The sequence below is a fragment of the Leopardus geoffroyi genome, chromosome C3 (assembly GCF_018350155.1).
Source record: "Leopardus geoffroyi isolate Oge1 chromosome C3, O.geoffroyi_Oge1_pat1.0, whole genome shotgun sequence".
NCBI classification, from domain to species: Eukaryota; Metazoa; Chordata; class Mammalia; order Carnivora; family Felidae; genus Leopardus; species Leopardus geoffroyi.
Genome location: NC_059338.1, coordinates 80,210,829 through 80,229,335, shown reverse-complemented (window position 1 = coordinate 80,229,335; position 18,507 = coordinate 80,210,829). Strand labels below are relative to the sequence as shown.

Here is an 18,507-nt window from a genome sequence, read left to right as displayed (position 1 = left end):
TGTATGGAATCCATACTGGCTCATGTCGCTCTCTTATTTAAGGGATGCTGAGAAAGAAAGAGGTCTCTGGAGAAGGGAGAAAGGAAGGACTTTATTTATTTATGTGAGCCTAGGGGGACTAGGAGGGAGATACAGGACAGGAGGGGAAAGGGAGAGAAAGCTTCTTACCCAAGGCTGGGGTTGGGGAGGCGCTGCCCCGCGTGGCCGTGGTCCTGGAGTGAAGCTCAGGAAGGCTTCCTGGGTTCTGGGTCTGCTCTCCCTTTGCAAGAGGAGTTGTCTCTGTCCAGGGAACAGTTCTCAGAGAGGACACTCTGGTGCTCTGGGCTCCGTGCGGGGGGCTTGTCCTTGGTAGTGTTTGCTGGCTTGTGGGTATGGGCATTGAAGTCACAGACGAGCCCTTGGTAGCTGTACGTGAAGGGAGATTGATAGTCAAGGGAAGCTTTCATATGGTTGACACTTTGGACACAGAACCGTCAAGCCCCTGAAAGGTCATTGGACAACAAATGTACTGAATGCCGAGTTTCGAACCTTACTTGGAACAGTACCCTATATCACCAAAGAGGAGGGTTTCTTTTTGAACGGCAAAGTAAGCTAAAATATCAATTTCCAAAAACACTGTGTGAGGAAGCACTGTGAACAGAATCAGATGGTGCCAGGAGGAAGCTTCTTGAAAGACAGGCTCTCACAGAGATGGCAGGAAGGCTCAATTCAGGGGGAAATCTACCCGGCCTCCTTGGGTGCTCCGTGGAGAAATGGAGGACGGGGCTCAAGTGTTAATTTTACCTTCTCTCTCCAGTTGGGAAGACTTGAGTGGTGGGGACGGCACGTTAGGATGACAGGCCCCCACTGGCCCATCGGGTCCCTTCTGGATGGACAAAGGCCGACCTGCTCACTGGTGAGATTTCAGCCCCTGCTTGCCCCTTTGGCGGGTCATTGTGTATGGAACATCCTGTGCAATGGTTAAGATGTGGCCCTGCAGCCTTATTTCTTCTCTCCTGCCTTACTTCTGGGCTCAGTAATACCCACATGCACCAGAGGCCCGGTCCTTGTTTCCAGGTGAATTGGACTCATGGACTCATGGACTCCCAATCAAACCATCACTCAGCCAGGTGACTGACTGGCTATCAGGCACATTAACCTTGTAACTATGAGTCCACTTGTACATATTTTCTCTCTTCCCAAGCATTTGTACTTTATAAAGGAGCACAAAGAAGACACACAGTTGAGACTGGGGTGGGAAGGTCATGGAAGGACTCTAAAGAAGTGACATTCACTCAATCCTCAGATCTGTCCTCAGAATCAAGTAGGAGAAGGGAACCCACCAAATGCCCATTTTATCCCCTTATCAAGCAGCCTCGTTCCACAAGAGACGAGCTTCCTTCCTCAGCATAACTAAGATAAGTAAATGCAGCTACAAGATGCAAATCACGGCAGCCAACTCCAGTGGAACTGGAGATTTACTGTAAATTTCATTTCATGCCGAGAAACCCTGATGAAGAACCTACTATGTACATGATACATGCCAGGGGGAAGGGAGAGGGGAGGAAGATTGTGGGGCTGAAAAAGATTCGGTGTCTGCCATCAATGACCACTCAGGGAGCAGACACACATGGAAAGTCACCTGTGATCCAACCTGGAGTAACACAGAGTCCAAATGACGTACAAGCGCCATGGTGCAGAGTCATAGAGATAGAAGACAAATTTTGATTGGGAGATTTTTAGGAAGGGGGAGGCAGCAGCTGAGCTGGGGATTGACAGATAAGTTGGGTGCTGAAATATGGAAAAGTGGGGAAAGAGTTCCAGGCTGAGCAAGGCAGCAGAGGCATGGGAGGTAGATGCCATCTGCAAGAAGAGGCAGGAATTTCAATGTCATTTGAACAGAAGATTCAAAGGAAGAGAGCAGATGAGGCTGAATATAATTCCAGAAAAATGTATACTCCAAGCTAAGCACTTTGGACCCTCTGATCTTGACTTAGTTCTGAGCAGTGAGGAGACAAAACCTAATTGTATTTCAAGACTATCACTCTTATGGCAGTAAATGGGTATTTTAATTTTTTCTTATGTTTACTTATTTCGGAGACAGAGAGAGACAGAGCATGAGCAGGGGAGGGGCAGAGAGAGAGGAAGACACAGAATCCGAAGCAGGCTCTAGGCTCTGAGCTGTCAGCACAGAGTCGACGCGGGGCTCAAACTCACAGACCACAAGATCATGACCTGAGCTGAAGTCGGACACTCAACCGAGCCACCCAGGCACCCCAATGAATGGATATTTTAAAGAAATAAGAGGCTGGGTCCAGGAAAACTGGCTCAGAGGCTATTTTAATTCGAAGGTAGATGGCAAGGACTGGAACTGAGATAATCACGGCAGCAGCCGATAATCTTGGAGGACCAGCCAGATTCAAGAAACTTCATTCAGCTAGAAGTGACAGTTAAGTGTAGGGACAAAAGAAGGCTTAAAGGTGGTTCTAAAAAGGCCACCTGGTGCCAGGGAAAAGGCCAGCAGATGGCTAGGTGCTTTCAGAGGCGTAGAGGACAGTTGGGTAGCGGCTGAGTACTATAGGGTGACAATGTCTAAACAAGGTCACAAATTCAATTACCTACAAAAGCCAGGTAGTTAATATGAAAAAAAAAAAAAAGCAAGGTAACAGGGAGCAGAGAGGGCTCTGGAAAAAAGGAGAAAGGTGTCCCTTCTAATAGGAGGGATGGGGACAGAGGCTACTCAACTCCCGTTGTTTCTTGGTCACCAGATCTTCTTTTGTAAGAGAATCCAGAGATTACTTTTCTTTAATGGCCAAAACCTTTGATTTTAGCACGGTATAGCTAACCCGTGAGGGCAGAATTCAGTCTTCAGTCTGCCGGCTGCGCCCCTGGTCTGGAGACGACAGTAGGAGTCTGGGGGGTTCACACTCACCTGGACCACCAGGCATGCTGCTGGTAAATGTGTAGTTGATAACAGGAGATTTCTCTGCCACCTCCCAGAAGTCAGAAAGGTTCCGTCCTACAAAAACCACACCCACAGGATCAAATCTTGGGTTCACCTGCTGGAGGGTTCGGCTTATGCCTCAGCTCAGAGAGCTTGTCAAAGAATGGCTGCTGGTTCACCTGACTTTCCTGTCATCATACAGATGAAGGTGCAGTCGGATTCATTTGTCTGACTCACTGGAAGACAAACGAGTACACAAGGCTTAGCAATGGTTCCGAAGCTTTAAGTCTTTGGCTGAAATGAAAATTAAGCTGGAAATCCCTAGCTCAGGATGTTATAGGAAAATAAGGATAACTCCTTCCTTTTAAGGCAGCCCTGATTTTCTGGGGTTTTTTTTTGGGGGGGGGCGTACAATATAATATAATGGCTAAGGACACAGCCTCTGGGGTCAACTACCAGTGTTACAACATCAGCGCTGCCATTTATCAGCTTTATGGCCATGAGCGAACTGCTTGACCTCTCTAGGACTCAGTTTACCCATCTTTAAAATGGTGAATATTTGAATTCCACACTCGCTTCTGTGGGCTTTCCAAATCCCCCAATCTCCATGGGATGGAAGGTTTTGTGTGAGTTTGGGTATCAAGTATGGTGCCTGGCAGATGGAGAATCTCGGTAAATCGTCATAATAATAATAATTATCGCTGGTAATGGGGGTCTCATTATTATATACATTAGCATAGGAAGCAAGAGCATGGGCTTTAGAGAGCCAGATTGCCTGGGTTAGAATTCCATTTCTGTAGAATAATCTTGGGCAAGACACTTGACCTCATATGCAATAGTTTCCTTACCCGTAAAGTGGGGATAAACATGTAGTTATTCCACAAGGTTGTAGTTAGGATCCAATGGGGGAAAACATGGAAAGCCCTGGAAGAGTCCTTAGTGGCTAATGATATCTATTATTATTTCTCTTTCTGGCTCCCCACTGTTTCTAGCACAGTAATTGCTGCATGGTGCAGCACACCAGCCTTCTGATGAGTCCATGTGCGGGCAATTGACTAGAAATGTGCTTTGCACAGTGGGTCCCCGGGGGAATGTGAATTGCCTGGGGGTTATATGAGGCCATCTTGTGAAAGAGGCAGATCCTTCTCAGCTGTATGCCGGACATGGGCTTAGGCTGCATATAGATCGAATTCTACATTCTGAACTAACCTTGAGCAAAACAGGAAACCTCTCTAAATCCCCGTGTTCTCATCTTTGAAATGGGAGTGTAGCTATCCAGTAGAAGCTGTTTTCTTGAGTCTGCCTGGATTCCCCTAACTTTGAGCCTCGGACTCTTCCTCCAAGGTCTTTGATACCAGGAATAGCTCTGACTGAAAGACCGAGTCTTCAAATACTAGTGGTTGCAACTGGGCCACACTGATTGTCTAAATAAAACACCCACAGAGGTTCCGGGCAGCCCGGCCTGTGCCAGGGCTTGGGGTGGGGAGTCTACCAACTTTGACTGATATACCCTTGATGGACGCCAATTCGCCGAATCTCCAATTTTTCAAGAGTTTTCAAGATGAACACACCTGAGAGGATTGAGGTTGACTTGAAAATCTCTGTGAGGTAGCTGGTAGAATTTCCAACGACGTCCACCAGCAGGGCCGTGAAATCTGCAAGAAGGATCGAGGAGGTTTACGGTTCCGATCCGGAGACTTGGGCGGAAAAGTGTAGTGTGTTTGGACTTTTCAGAGTAAATGTTACGAGTTTGGTTTTGCTCAGTTTGTTGAGGGATGTTAACGATCATGCAGAGAAATATTACTAATTATAAAGATGTCTCAATTCCAGGAGAAAACTTCTGGATCCACCATCATTTCCCCTCCCACTGCCCTCTCCCTCCGAATCCCTCTATGCCAACACCAAACGTCTGCGGAAAAGCCGCATTACTGAATAACGGTTGTTCTCATTTGTGGTCCCCTATTATCTCATCAAATTGCTTTAGTATACCAAATCGATTCGACAGGAAGCGACCCCACAGTTAGGCAACAGGAATTTACATAATTTTGGATTTTCAAAAAGTGAGGTAAACGTTAATGGTGGGTTATAAAGAGACGGGAAGCCTATACAAAATAGAACCGGGGACTTCTGCTCCTGTGCCCACTTGTGAAGAATGCTGAGGGAGGAGGTTGGGAGAATGTCACATTTCAGGCTCCAAATCTTTGTGAACTTTCTCTCTGAGCAGGATTTGAACAGGGCCATTGCTTGACACAGTGGGTGCCATTGACCAATGAAAGCTCCCGATACATGTGCAGGCAAAGTGCTGCGACTTCCTCTGCTGTTCGCTTGTGGTTTTCCAGGATCCAGTGCACGTGTGGCTTCCAAAACGGGCATGAATTTTAGGAGCCCCAAACAGTAAGGGGGAAGCTTCTGGTGTCATCTGGACAATTTCCTGTCATGCTTTGGAAAACACTTCCTTTACTCAACGGGATTATGAGCTTCAGTGGGGGGCAAGGTGACTTGAAAATATAGAACACAGAGGACTGAAAATGCGGAACCGGGAGCGGTGGGAAAATGTCACGTGACAACCAATGGAATGTACGGCCCACGAGGCCAAGAGGAGGCGGACATTCCTCTAAGGGAACCAGAACCATCGTGTGATCTTACCGCACCTGCACGGTCACACGCTCAGTCTCCCAGAGGGGACAGGCGGTCGTACACAGATGCAGATGTGGCCACGTGGCCATGCAGAAGAACGCCTCCTTCCCGTGTCTCTTTAGACCAGCCTGTCCTTGGTCCCGTTATGGAAAGTGAGGAAGGGTGGCATTTCATGACTCCTTCCATCCATTTCCTTCCTACTTCTTAAATGTCTTTTTTTTTTTTATTCATTTATACCATGAATATTTATTGACTGTTTGCAGGGTGTCAGACACCTGCTCGGGACTGAAGGATTGTGTGAGACCCCATCTCTGCCCTCCTGAAGCTGAGATTCGTGGGAGAGAGAGACTCAGAGGCAGAGCAGTAAACGGCAATCTGCTACTACCATTGCATAGAAGCTAAGACCGGGTTTCTAGAGGCCGGACATCAAGGATGGAATCCAGGCGCTGCCCAAGTTTCGGAGAGATCATGGAACTTTCCCAAGGTGCCAGAGGATGTGGTGGAGCTTGAATTTGAACTGAGGTCTATGTTGGGCCAAAGTGCCCACTCTTCCCACTTTTCCCACCGCTGCTCGAGCAATCCCTTACTCAACACGCTGCGCGAACTCTCCCTTCAGAATGGCTGTTTACAATCCCCTTATTAGGCTTGGAAGAAAATCAGCTATCATTACCTCACCAATATTCTTTGTTTTGATGAAAATCTGAATCATCTAACTTAGTAGCCATGCCTCCAGATGAGTGATTTCTGACTACTTTCACATATAAACAGAAAATAGGGGAAACAACCTTTTGCCTATCCAATTGGTAATGATTTAAGAATGTGACTTAGTACTTCATGTCGGCAAGGGTGGGGGAAAGACACGCGCTTTCAAACGTTACTGGTAGGGGTCTAAACTCATGCAAGGTGTCCAGAGAACATTTTAGCAATTTGAATCACTGCAAAATTGTTTCCCTGTCAAGGACGATATCCTCCAGCATAATTGGGCACGTACTCAAGCGATCGTACACAGGTACAGCGTTGTTGATAATCGTACAAACACGGGGGGATAAACTAAGTTTCTATCAAGAGGAGACAAATTAAGTCCTTATGGTACATTCTTGCAACCAATGCTATGAATTCATACGAAGGATGTGGCATATTTATATTCATTGGAATAGAACGGTTTTTAAGACATACTGATTGGCTTAAAGGCGGATTATAATGCTACATAGAAAACATGGTAGATACGGAAGGTTTTCTCTCAATATCCATTCTCCCACCTTCCTTTAGCAAGAGAACACGAAATTTCAGTTGGGCACAACCGGGTTTAACGTAGCTTAAAAACGACATTTTTGAGCCTGTTTGCCCCGGGGGGTGTGGCCATAGGGCTAAATTCTGGGCAACTGAATGTGGGAAGAAGCATGTGGAAGGTTTCCAGACTGTGAGTTTCTATAGTGGGCGGGCATGTCTTCAGTTCCTTTCTTCCTCTTCCTTGTTGCTGGGATGTGGATGCGGTGGCAAACCATCCTGGACTATGAGAACAAGGGCAATGCATCATGGGAGGCAGGGCAACAAGCTAGAAGGACCCTGGGCCCCCTACACCATCATACCATCAGAGCAGCCCTGGTATATTTACCCAGATGGCCACACACAAAAGCTATTACCTTCTACCCTCTGTAAGCCACCCTGTTTTGGGGTCATTTGTCACACTAGCCGGGCTTATATTCTAAATAATATACAGAATGCAAAGTTGGGTGGGTAGATGGATGGGGTAGGTGGGATGGCAGGCAGGTAGGCTAGATAACTAGCTGACAGATGGCTTAGGCAGGCAGGTTAGAGAGGTGGTTTAGACCACCTTGGGTAATGGGATTACCTATGGATGTTGGGACATCAGGTGTTTCTGATTAAAAAAAAAATTGGATGTTTTCATTTATTTTTGAGAGAAAGAGAGAGAAAGAGCACAAGCAGGGAAGGGGCAGAGAGAGAGGGAGACACAGAATCCAAAGCAGGCTCCAGGCCCTGAGAGCTGTCAGCACAAAGCCCAGCGCAGGGCTTGAACCCATGAACCGTGAGATCATGACCTGAGCCGAAATCAAGAGTGAGCTGCTTAAGCAACTGAGCCACCCAGGCACCCCTCTGATTTTTTTGATTATACTGTCCCTGCCATCTGACATTTTGACTTCATAATACATTATTTTCTTCAAAAATTTTTTTCATTTAAGAGACAGAAAGCATGAGTGGGGGAGAGAGGCAGAGGGGAAGAGAGAGAGAGAGAGAGGGAGAGAGAAAGAGAGAGAGAGAGAGAGAGAGAGAGAGAGAGAGGCTTAAGCAGACTCCATGCTCAGCATGGGACCCGACAGGGGGCTCGATCCCACGACCTTAGGATCATGACCTGAGCCAAAATCAAGAGTTGGACCCTCAACCGACTGAGCCACCCAGGTGCCCCAATAGATTGTTTTCCAAATCAAGAAAATTTAAGCTGTTTTCATTTAGAGAAATAAAACAAATATGCAGCAAATACATCCTTACAGGAGGGCCTTAAGTCAAAGTTGAGGATATTCAAGAGAAAACAATCTGGGTCTGAAGATTATCCACAAATCCATCTTCCCTACAGATACTGAGCAGTGACAAGATGCCAGCCTGTGCCCAGCCTCTCGTGGCAGCGGTCTGGGGGGAGTGGACATCAGCACATCATAATGTGTCGGCCGTAAACCTTGTAAAAATCTCTGTGGCTTACAGGAGGAGCCATATGCTATTTTATCAGTGGTGAGGTTCCAGGGATCAATTCTTTTCAAATCATCATTTCAGGTATAGGGAAATATGCTTTGGCTCGCCAGGTAGAAGTAGAAACTCTTTCCTGGCAGGGGCACTGGCTCCAGGCTCCGAGCTGTCAGAGCAGAGCCTGATGCGGGACTCGAGCTCACAGACCACAGATCGTGACCTGAGCTGAAGTCAGACGTTTGAGCCACCCAGGCACTCCCCTACAGTCTCTTTTTTTAATCAACAACCAAAGAGATCCTTTTTAAAATGTAAGTTAGATCATATCACTCTTCTGTGTGGACAATCACATTGGCTTACTTTTTTTTTTTTTTTTTTTTTTTTAATTAAAAAAAAATTTTTTTTTTCAACATTTATTTTGGGGACAGAGAGAGACAGAGCATGAAAGGGGCAGGGGCAGAGAGAGAGGGAGACACAGAATCGGAAACAGGCTCCAGGCTCTGAGCCATCAGCCCAGAGCCTGACGCGGGGCTCGAACTCACGGACCGCGAGATTGTGACCTGGCTGAAGTCGGATGCTTAACCGACTGCGCCACCCAGGCGCCCCGGCTTACTTCTTTTTTTAAGTTTATTTATTTATTTGGGGGAGGAGGAAGGCAGAGAGAGAGGGAGAGAGAGAATCCCAAGCAGGCTCCACACTGTCAGCGAAGAGCCGGATGTGGGGCTCAACCTCACGAACTGTGAGATCATGACCTGAGCCGAATCAAGAGTCAGCCGCCTGCCCAACTGAGCCACCCAGGCACCCCCACACTGGCTTCCTTCCAGGGTGAGAATCCAAATCCTCGCAGTGGACTATAAACTTCTACTCGATCCCCGATACCCTCCCTGCTTTGCCCCCACAACCTTGAGCTCATTTCCCATGACTGTCGGTGCTGGCTTGCCTGCTCCAGCCATGCTGGCCTCTCCAGTCCTCACCCCGCTGTCTGGGCTTTTGCCTGGAACTCTCAGTCCCCGGATACCACAGGGTTGTCTCTCCACTTCCTGCCTCCTTAGCAAGGACTTTTCTGACCACGCTATACACTGCAGCTGAGCCCATTACCACTTCCCTCCTCACCTGTCCCCTGCTTTATTGTTCTCACGATCATGCTATCGGCCAACATACCAGGTGTTTTTGGTGTATCCATTGACTGTCCCTTTCTATAGAGCCCAAGTTCATGAGAGCAGGGGGTGTGCACCTGCTTTGCTCAGTGGGGGCCCTCAAACCAGAAGAGGGTCTGGCTAACAACATGCGCCCAGTAAAGAATTACTAGATGGGCAAATGAGCATTGAGAGAGTAATTCTCAGTTTCACCTTGCAGGATTCTCTAAACAGAAGGAGCACTGAATAGTTTTAAATTCCAATTATAAAAGTAGTACGTGAATATACTCGCATTGAAAGAAAAAAAAAAAGACCAGATGAATCCAAGCCCCCTTAATCAACCCTCTTCTGCTGCAAAACACGCAACACAATCTTCTTTCATGGGGTAACCACTTACCTGGCATCAAGGTATGTGTCTCTTCACCAATGACCGTGTATTCTATGCATTATTTTGTAACTCTCTTTTTCTAATTAAAAATGTCACAGAGGCGCGCCTGGGTGGCTCAGTCGGTTAACTGCCCAACTCTTGATTTGGGCTCAGGTCAAGACCTCACAGTTTGTGGGTTCGAGCCTTGCATCAGGCTCTGTGCTGACAGTGCAGAGCCTGCTTGGGATTCTCTCTGTCCCTCTCTCTCTGCCCCTCCCCTACACACACACTCTCTCTCTCTCTCTCAAAATAAAGAAAGAAAGAAAACTTAAAAAAAAAAAAAGAAAAAAAATATCATGGAAATGTTTCCATACATGGGCCAAATCTGGCCACACCCATTCATTTATGCAATGCCTATGGCTGTTTCCCAAAGTTTATACACGCAACTAACCATTTTTCTAATGATACGTAGGTACGTTGTTCTCCCCTTTTTCTCTTAAAACAACGCAGCGTGAACATTTTGTTCTTGCCCGTTTGTTCAGTCATCCCTATTTCTCTAAGATAAAAACCAAGGAAAGCACCTTCTGTGACAGTGAAGTGTGCACACGTTTAAGCACAATAGATATTACTGTCTTATTTCACTCCAGGGAGAAAGGAAGTTAATTCAAATTCATCTGAAAGGGCACAAGCGACATCAGGAAAGCCGCAAGCCTGGGGGGTGGGGGGAGTGGCTCCACCCACCTGATAAGTCATTGGTCCGGTTGTTCAGACAGTAACAGTACCGGGTGGGGAACCTGGCCGGGTCCACAGCCTTCAGGTTAGAAACTGTGAAGAGACACGATCCACACGGCAATCCTGAGACAGAAACCTGGCCCTGCCGGCCGGTTGCTCACCATCACCTCTGCCCAGCAGAGCCGGGGGGCACTTACTGTTGTAAATGGCCACGGAAAACTTGTGGAAGGCCACGGAACTGTAGGAGGTGATGCTCAGCAGGGAGAAGAACGTCTTCGTATCTGCCAGAGATAGTGAGATAAAGAAGTCAAATGCCTACTGACAATAAGAATACTACCAATTAGTAAATAGATAAGAGAAATTAAAAAGATGATGAGGGGCGCCTGGGTGGCTCCGTCGGTGAAGCGTCCGACTTCGGCTCAGGCCATGATCTCTCGGTCTGTGAGTTCAAGCCCTGCGTTGGGCTCTGGGCTGACAGCTCAGAGCCTGGAGCCTGCTTCGGATTCTGCGTCTCCCTCTCTCTCTGCCCCTTCCCTGCTCACACTCTCTCTTTCTCTCTCTCTCTCTCTCTCTCAAAAATAAAATACACATTAAAAAATTAAAAAAAAAAGATGGTGAGCAAATAATAAAAATAAATGACAAAAATATACAATAAAGGAACAAAAATGGAAGTTAATGCGCAAAATTGAATATAAGCAAAACCCAAATTGCAGAAGGACCTGTCCCTTGGCTGTGTTTCCGATCTGTCCCTAAGCCCTGGTGGCTCTCTCGCAGGGCAGGTGTGATTAGAAATGTCTGTCCGGGTGCCATGTCTGGGGTGCAGCTCGCTCTCAAGATGTTGGCCAGCCTCCTACTTCATGTGGATGTTTTCAATCTCATCAGGGGTCCGGGAGGACACCACGCCTTCCATCTGAGCAGGGAGGAGCCGGCATGCAGAGATGTGACGTGTCTTGCCCAGACTGCAGACCCTCCAGAAGGGAACTGGGCACAAGACCAACGTGTGCCTGGACTGGGCTTTTTAAAAAAGGTTATCCTTAAAAAAAAAATTTTTTTTTCAACGTTTATTCATTTTTGGGACAGAGAGAGACAGAGCATGAACGGGGGAGGGGCAGAGCGAGAGGGAGACACAGAATCGGAAACAGGCTCCAGGCTCTGAGCCATCAGCCCAGAGCCTGACGCGGGGCTCGAACTCCCAGACCGCGAGATCGTGACCTGGCTGAAGTCGGACGCTTAACCGACTGCGCCACCCAGGCGCCCCCAAAAAAATTTTTTTTAATGTTTGTTTATTTTGAGAGAGAGAGAGAGAGAGAGAGCGTGCAAGTGGGGGAGGGACAGAGAGAGAGGGAGAGAGAATCCCAAGCAGGATCCACCTGCCAGCCTGGAGCCTGATGCGGGACTCGAAATCACGCACCGTGAGGTCACGACCTGCGCCGAAATCAAGAGTCAGATGCTCAACCCACAGAGCCACCCGGGAGCCCCGACCGACAAAGGGTACCTTTTAAAGCTCTGCTCAGCATCCCGTTCACCAGCTCTGTCAGGTTCAGCGCGGACAGATCGACTGACCTCGCGGGCAGTTCTAGAAGAGATTTGCAGATACTGTCACCAGCAGGCTTTTTTCGACAACAGAAGTTCCCCGATGCCGACATTCAGGCACCTGTGCCTCGTCTTTGGACGTTTCCGGAACTCATCCCCACTGCCGGGCACATGGAGTCCGGAGATAAAAGGCGGTTCTCGTCCTCAGGAGGTGACAGCCAGCGGCATACATCATGACAAGTTAGAGAAGACAAGTCCCCGTGAAGACGGGAGTGCTCCCTTTGTGAATAATTTATCTCTGCATTTGGGGACAGTAGAGATCGGTGGCGGATGCCCACGCGTGATGGGAAGCCCACGGAAACGGCAAGGTTTCTCAACCCCACTGCGTTTGGAACTGACTACGTGGTCGAACAGACGATGCCCTGGCTGGGCACCTGGCATCACTCGGAGAAAAATGTTTGGTTTTATTTATTTATTTTTTTGATTCTCCTATTCTGATGCTCGGACTCCCTCTTCGGAGATCCGGATCTAACAGGTCTGGGACGCGGCCCAGACATCCGCACCAAAATCAATCAACCAGTGGGTCACTCCCCCAGATATTGGGAGTGTGCAGCTGAGTGGAGAGACCTTGCCAGGTTAAGACCCGCCCCTCGCAGGCTCTTTCCTGAAGATTCGGGATAGCAGTAGATGAGGCGGAAAGAATGGTTAATGCTCCTCTTTATATTTTCACTAACAAGGTGGTTCTCAGTGGTTAATGCTTGGATAATTGTGTGGATCACGCAATCTAAAGACTGAGGCTGTGGGGATTATGAGTGGGGGTCTGGAGACATGGGGGCGGGGAGGGGGCTCCCTTAGCCGGCCCGCCCACGGAGCCCCGAAGGGAGGAAGGGACTCACCTGTGGTGTCGAGAAAAGCCACCCCCTTTTCCTTCCTCTCTTCTCCTCCAAGGCCAGACACTGGGGAGAGAAAGACTTCGGGGGAGACACGTCACTGGAAGAGACTTAGGGGCCTCGGCGCAGGGGCCTTGGGCTTAGAGAAGGGTGGAATCACCTGCCGTGTGAGAAGGCAGACTCCTGCCCCCAATACTCGAGTCTCCTTAGGCCGACCTTGGCCTAGAAATTCACATTTTAATAAACAGGCAGGTGATCCCCAGGCAGGGGGCCTAATCTACCCCACCCCTTTATGGATCTGGAAGCTGAGGCTCAGAGTGGAGAAGAAGCTTGCCTAAACAAGACAGCCCAGAACCTGCTTCCTAAGAGCTGCAGACAAGTGGCCTTGTCATGAGAGCAGGCCACTGGCCGGCTTGGTGAAGTTCATGCTAGTGAAGAAAACGTCACAGGAAATCTTGAAATGCCTAAGCGTACGTTCATTCTTTATTCATTCAACAAACACTCACTGAGGGCCATGCAGTCATGCTGGGAGTTGAGAGAGAGAGAGAGAGACAGGTCTCCGCCTCTGTGGGGTTTGCTGTCTGTGCCCCGGGCAGGAGGAGGGTAATCACACGTGAGAGGCAGCAGACGGGGCCCAGCAGGATGCCAGGAGCTCCTCCCTCAGGACGCCCAGCCTGGTCTAGGGGGCACTCGAGAGGGCCTCCCTGTGGAAGTGGCTGGAAAGCCGTGACCTGGAGGATTGGTGGTTTGGGGTTAGGTGGCATTATGAACATACCGTATTTGTTTCTATTACTGTCGGAATGATTATGTTTCGTGTTACATTCTGGGGGGGGGTGCTTTATGCCCATTTTATAGATGGAAAAACCAAGGCACAGACAGGCTGAAAACCAAGTTCCAGAGCTACAGAGCAAGTCAGGATTCAAGGCTGGCTTAGTTACCCGTCGTGCCGAGGATGGCTGCCTCTTTTTCCTTTTGAATGTCTTTGTTTCCAGACACTGAAATAAAAGTTCTCATGAACGAAACAGGATTGTGGAAACGCAGCCGTGCACAGTTCGTAACATCCTTTGCAAGTATCTTGTCCGACATTCCCTTTGAAGGATGGGGAAATTGAGGCCCAGGAAAGCGACGTGATGTACGTAGTTATACCCCGTACCTGACCAGTGGCCCTGTTTCCTCCTTCCCTTTGCCTCTGGCAACCCCCTTTCTACTCTCTGCTTGTAGGAGTGACGATTTTAGATACCTCCTAGAAGAAGAGGCATCATGTAGTATTTGTCCTTCTGTGACTGGCTTCACGTAGCATAACGTCCTCCAGGACCATCCGTCATGTATATGGCAAGATTATCTTCCTTTTTAAGGCTGCATGATATTTCACTGAATGGACATACCGCATTTTCTTTATCCGTTCATCTGTGGACGAATGCTTTGGGGTGTTCCCTGGCTTTTCAAGGACTCCAAGCTTCCTGGTTAACTACTGGAGCGTTGAGGTCAGAGGCAGGTGGGGTCCATGGGTCCCCTTCCGTACACACGGTTACTGGGGGGAGTGGGTGACGCGATGACAGTAGGAACTCTGAGACAGACATTTGTGATCAAGCAGGTCAAAAGCTGGCACACGGCCTGCTCTCCCGTCTGGCGCTCTGAAGGGCACTCCACCTGAAGAGTCTACAGGAAGCCGCCCCAGTGACAATTGTGGCAGCCGCCGACCTCGCCTGTGACCTGGCCGGGAAGGACAGAGAGACCTCCGTGCCGGTGAGGGGTTGGAGCTCCAGGCCACAGGGGTGCTACAGGCTGTGAGGCTGGCTGGCCCTGTGCAAACTTTCCTAACCGAGAACCCTCCCTGAACACCACTCCTTCCACCAAGGAGACATTATGTCCATCATTCCTTTGTGTAATTGCACACCTGTGGGTGGATTTTGATAACAGTATTTGACGCGTGAACGAAACACCCCTGAGGCAGAAATTTCTAAATAGGATGCCGTACAGAAGCATTTCTCAAATAAATGGCCAGACAGACAATAGAAAGGGACTGTTCCCTTTTTGGATGAAAAGACCACCTTAGCGATATCTGTAAGAGAGAATGTGTTGGTAGTTTTCATATTTTTTGCGTGCTTACTAGTTTAACCACGGTTCATCCTTTATGATTACCTGTGGAGCACAAATTGTCCCCATTTAAAGAGGAGAAAACTGACAGCTCAAATAAGGAAAATGTTTATCAAAAATTACCCTACATATGCACAAGAGATCGGTACCACTTTTGTCCTCTGGGGAAGGGAAGAGCTTGGCTGGGGACCATTTTCACTTTGTACACTTTTGTTCCTTTTGCGTTTTTGCATCTGGAACCACGCGAATGTACTAATTAAAACTAAGTAAAATTACGGGGTGTCTGGGTGGCTCAGTTGGTTAAGTAAGAGTCTGGCTCTTGGTTTGGGCTCCGGTCATGATCCCACAGTTCGTGCCTTAGTTTGAGCCGTGCATCGGGCTCTGCGTTGACAAGGAGGAACCTCCTTGGGATTCTTTCTCTTCCTCTCTCTCTGCCCTTCCCCTGCTTCAGCTCTCTCTCTCTCGTTCTCTCAAAATAAACAAATAAATAGGGGTGTCTGGTTGGCTCGGTTAAGCATCCGACTTGGCTCAGCTCATGATCTCACGGTCTGTGAGTTCGAGCCCCGTGTCAGGTTCTGTGCTGACAGCTTGGAGCCTGGAGCCCGTTTCAGATTCTGTGTCTCCCTCTCTCTGCCCCTCCCTCACTCATGCTCTCTCTCTCTCTCATTAAAAAAAGTAAATAAATCAAAATTTTAAAAATAAAGAGTAATTCCCCCGCTGTGCGCCCCCACCCCCATTATCTTGCTTGTTTGCCAACAGATTGGAAAAGGCAGCCAGGACCCTGCCTCCTGTGTGCTCCTTATGTTGCAATGCATCCACGGTCGTGCTGCAGAGCAGATTTTGCACCACCAACAAGAAAAAGAAGAGGCAAGGAAAGAGGAATTTATTGCAAAAATGAGGATAGCCCATGACAATGCCTCCCATTGCGAAATCGTCCATTGCTGATCGAGCGAGGTGATCTTTGTGGATTTAATAAGATCACGGGAATCCAGGGGTCCCACGAGCCATAGAGCAAGCACAACTGCCAGGAACTCTTACTATGACAGTTAACGCTTAAGCTGCAGGCGCAAGCCCCATCTTACAGATAGGAACAGTGAGGCTCGGAGAAGCCAAGGAGTTTGAGAATGAGCGGGGCAGGCACACCCGCCCGTTTACCTGTTGGAGGAAGGAGGGTCATCACCTTTTCCTTCTTGGCTTCTCCTTTCACAGCAGACACTAAAATAAAAGAGCGCTCATCAGAGAAACTATAACCCAGGCTTGAGACGAGAAAGAATTGGATCCAACACGCTCATCTTAAAGACGAGAAGACTATGATCAGAAACGGCGAAGTGCCTTGCTTAACATGCCACGTGTAGTTGGCTCTTTGAGTTCAGTCACTGCGTATTTATTGATCGACTGTGACCATGTTACGTAGCAGCTGGACTTCAATAAGCTTCGCGTGTGCTGGGTGCCGGGGATACCATGATGAACAAGCGAGTGCAGACTGCATCCTTGTGGTGCTTATAGTCTAGTCGGGAAGGCCGACGTAAAGGAAAAGAAGACTCAAAGATATGACGACGAATGACGCGGAATGCTTTGAAGAGCGCCTTGAGGGTGTGTAACAGGGAGCCCGATTCATCTCAGTGGTCTGAAAGCTCTCCCTGGCAGGTGATGTGCGGCTGAAGGGTGAATAGTATTTGAGTAGAATGTAACCGGCTGGGGAGGGGGGGAGGTCGGCAGAGTGTAGATGACAGTGCGTGTGCCAGGGGACGCGGTGGGCATGAGTACGACTTTAAAGAACTGAGAGAAAGCCAGCGCTGAGGCGGGGCATCGTAGGAACCGGGGATGGCAAGGCGGGCGGGGTCGTGTAGACTATGCGAAGGACTTGGGGTACGCTCCAGAGAGAAGTAGGAAGTCACTGAATAACCTGGGGCAGGTGAAATGAGGGAGGAGCCTGGGAGGTGACTTGCCGAGAGTTGTGAAAAGATCGCCCAGGCTGGTGAGTGGAGAATAGGTCATGGCGAGACAGGAGGAGAAGCAGGGGCTGGTTTAGAAAGCTCCCTTCATGGTCCAGGAAAGAGAGGACAGTGGTTTGGACAAGAGGTGTAACAGTGGCGGGGAAGATAATGCTGTTGCGCAACAGAGACTCTGGTGCAGGAAGTCAGAGGGCAAAACCAGACATGGGGAATTCATCATCGCCGTTTCGATGGGACTCATTTAAGATTCTGGCCGGACATGTTAGCTGCTGCCATTCTCCAAAGCCCAGTGAAAACCCAGACTCGGCATATAGAACAGGCACTTCTTGAACTCAGACCGGACCCACCTGTGTTCCAAAGGGACAGAATGCACGTGAGGCCCACGCACAGCCTCACCGGAGGACCGGGTCCCGGGAAGCCCGGCATGTCTGGAAGCAGGCGAGCAGGCCCCTGGAGGAAACAGGTTGGGTTACTAAGCACACTGATGCAGAATATCCTTGAGAAAACCACCTGGGCAGTCATCAGAAACAACCCGCAGAAGGCTCTGAATAGTTCGGATTAGGTTAGGTTATGCTGCGGTAACAGATGAACTCCATAACCTCATCGGGTTGAATGGGGCAACAGAAATCGATTTCTTGTCTATATCAATACTGGCTGCACGTTGGTGACGAGCTCTGCTCCACAGTCCCTCGGGGAGCTTCACTGCCTTATAGCTCTCCGTCCGGTCCCTGCGGGGTCCTTCGTCGTTGGTTCACTGTGGCAGCGGAAGGGACAGAGTTGGAGGACTCTGCGGCCACTGACGTGCTCTGGCAGAAAGTGCCACGCTCGGTCCTGCCTAGAGCCCGTGCCAGAATGATTCCCATGGCCCCGCATAACTGCAGAAACCCGGGAATCTGGGAGGGGGAGGCGGGCATAGTCACAAACCAGGAATGCCTCTCCCATAGGCTTTCTGGCTGTTTGGCTGGGAGATTCGCTCCCAATACAGCATCACCGCTGCTTCTAAATAGGAAAATAGTATCCGAGTGTATGTGAGGGTTCGCCTTACGTCCTTGTCTACGGCACTGTGTGCCAGCCATTCTCCTGAGCATTTTCTTTATTTTTTTTTATTTTTAACTTATTTTTCTTTATTTTTGAGAGAGAGAGAGAGAGAGAGAGAGAGAGAGAGAGAGAGAGAGAATGAGCAGGGGAGGGGCAGAGAAAGAGGGAGACACAGAATCCGAAGCAAGCTCCAGGCTGAGTTGTCAGCAAAGAGTCCGACGTGGAGCTCGAGCTCCTGAACCTCGAGATCATGACCTGAGCCGAAGTTGGACGCTTAACCGACTGAGCCACCCAGGCGCCTCAAGAATGGTGTTTCTTCTAAATACCTCCCTGGACAGAGACGAACCTTACCAGGGAGCAAGAAGCCGGGGCTTTCTTGAAGCCCTCTTACTCTCGTAAACGTGTTTACTCTCCGAATCTATTTTCCTCATCTGCAAAATGGGGACCAGAAACCTAGCTCACTGGGTCTTTGTGAGGATTTAAGATAATGAGTCCAAGGCAT

The 18,507-nt window shown here is 48.9% G+C and overlaps 1 protein-coding gene across 1 annotated transcript in view; it reads right to left on the bottom strand.

Moving 5' to 3' along the window:
- Nucleotides 1–17,393, bottom strand: part of HHLA1 (HERV-H LTR-associating 1) — a 37,128-nt gene extending 19,735 nt beyond the window's left edge. The window contains exons 1-10 of the mRNA XM_045456148.1: nt 17,315–17,393; nt 16,168–16,227; nt 12,922–12,981; nt 11,988–12,068; nt 10,690–10,773; nt 10,502–10,585; nt 4,495–4,578; nt 3,103–3,159; nt 2,906–2,998; nt 169–405 (exon numbers count right to left, since the gene is read on the bottom strand). Of these exons, the coding sequence (XP_045312104.1) occupies nt 169–405; nt 2,906–2,998; nt 3,103–3,159; nt 4,495–4,578; nt 10,502–10,585; nt 10,690–10,773; nt 11,988–12,068; nt 12,922–12,981; nt 16,168–16,227; nt 17,315–17,393 (919 nt within the window). The remainder of the gene's footprint in view (nt 1–168; nt 406–2,905; nt 2,999–3,102; nt 3,160–4,494; nt 4,579–10,501; nt 10,586–10,689; nt 10,774–11,987; nt 12,069–12,921; nt 12,982–16,167; nt 16,228–17,314) is intronic.
- Between the last annotated feature and the right edge of the window lie 1,114 nt (nt 17,394–18,507).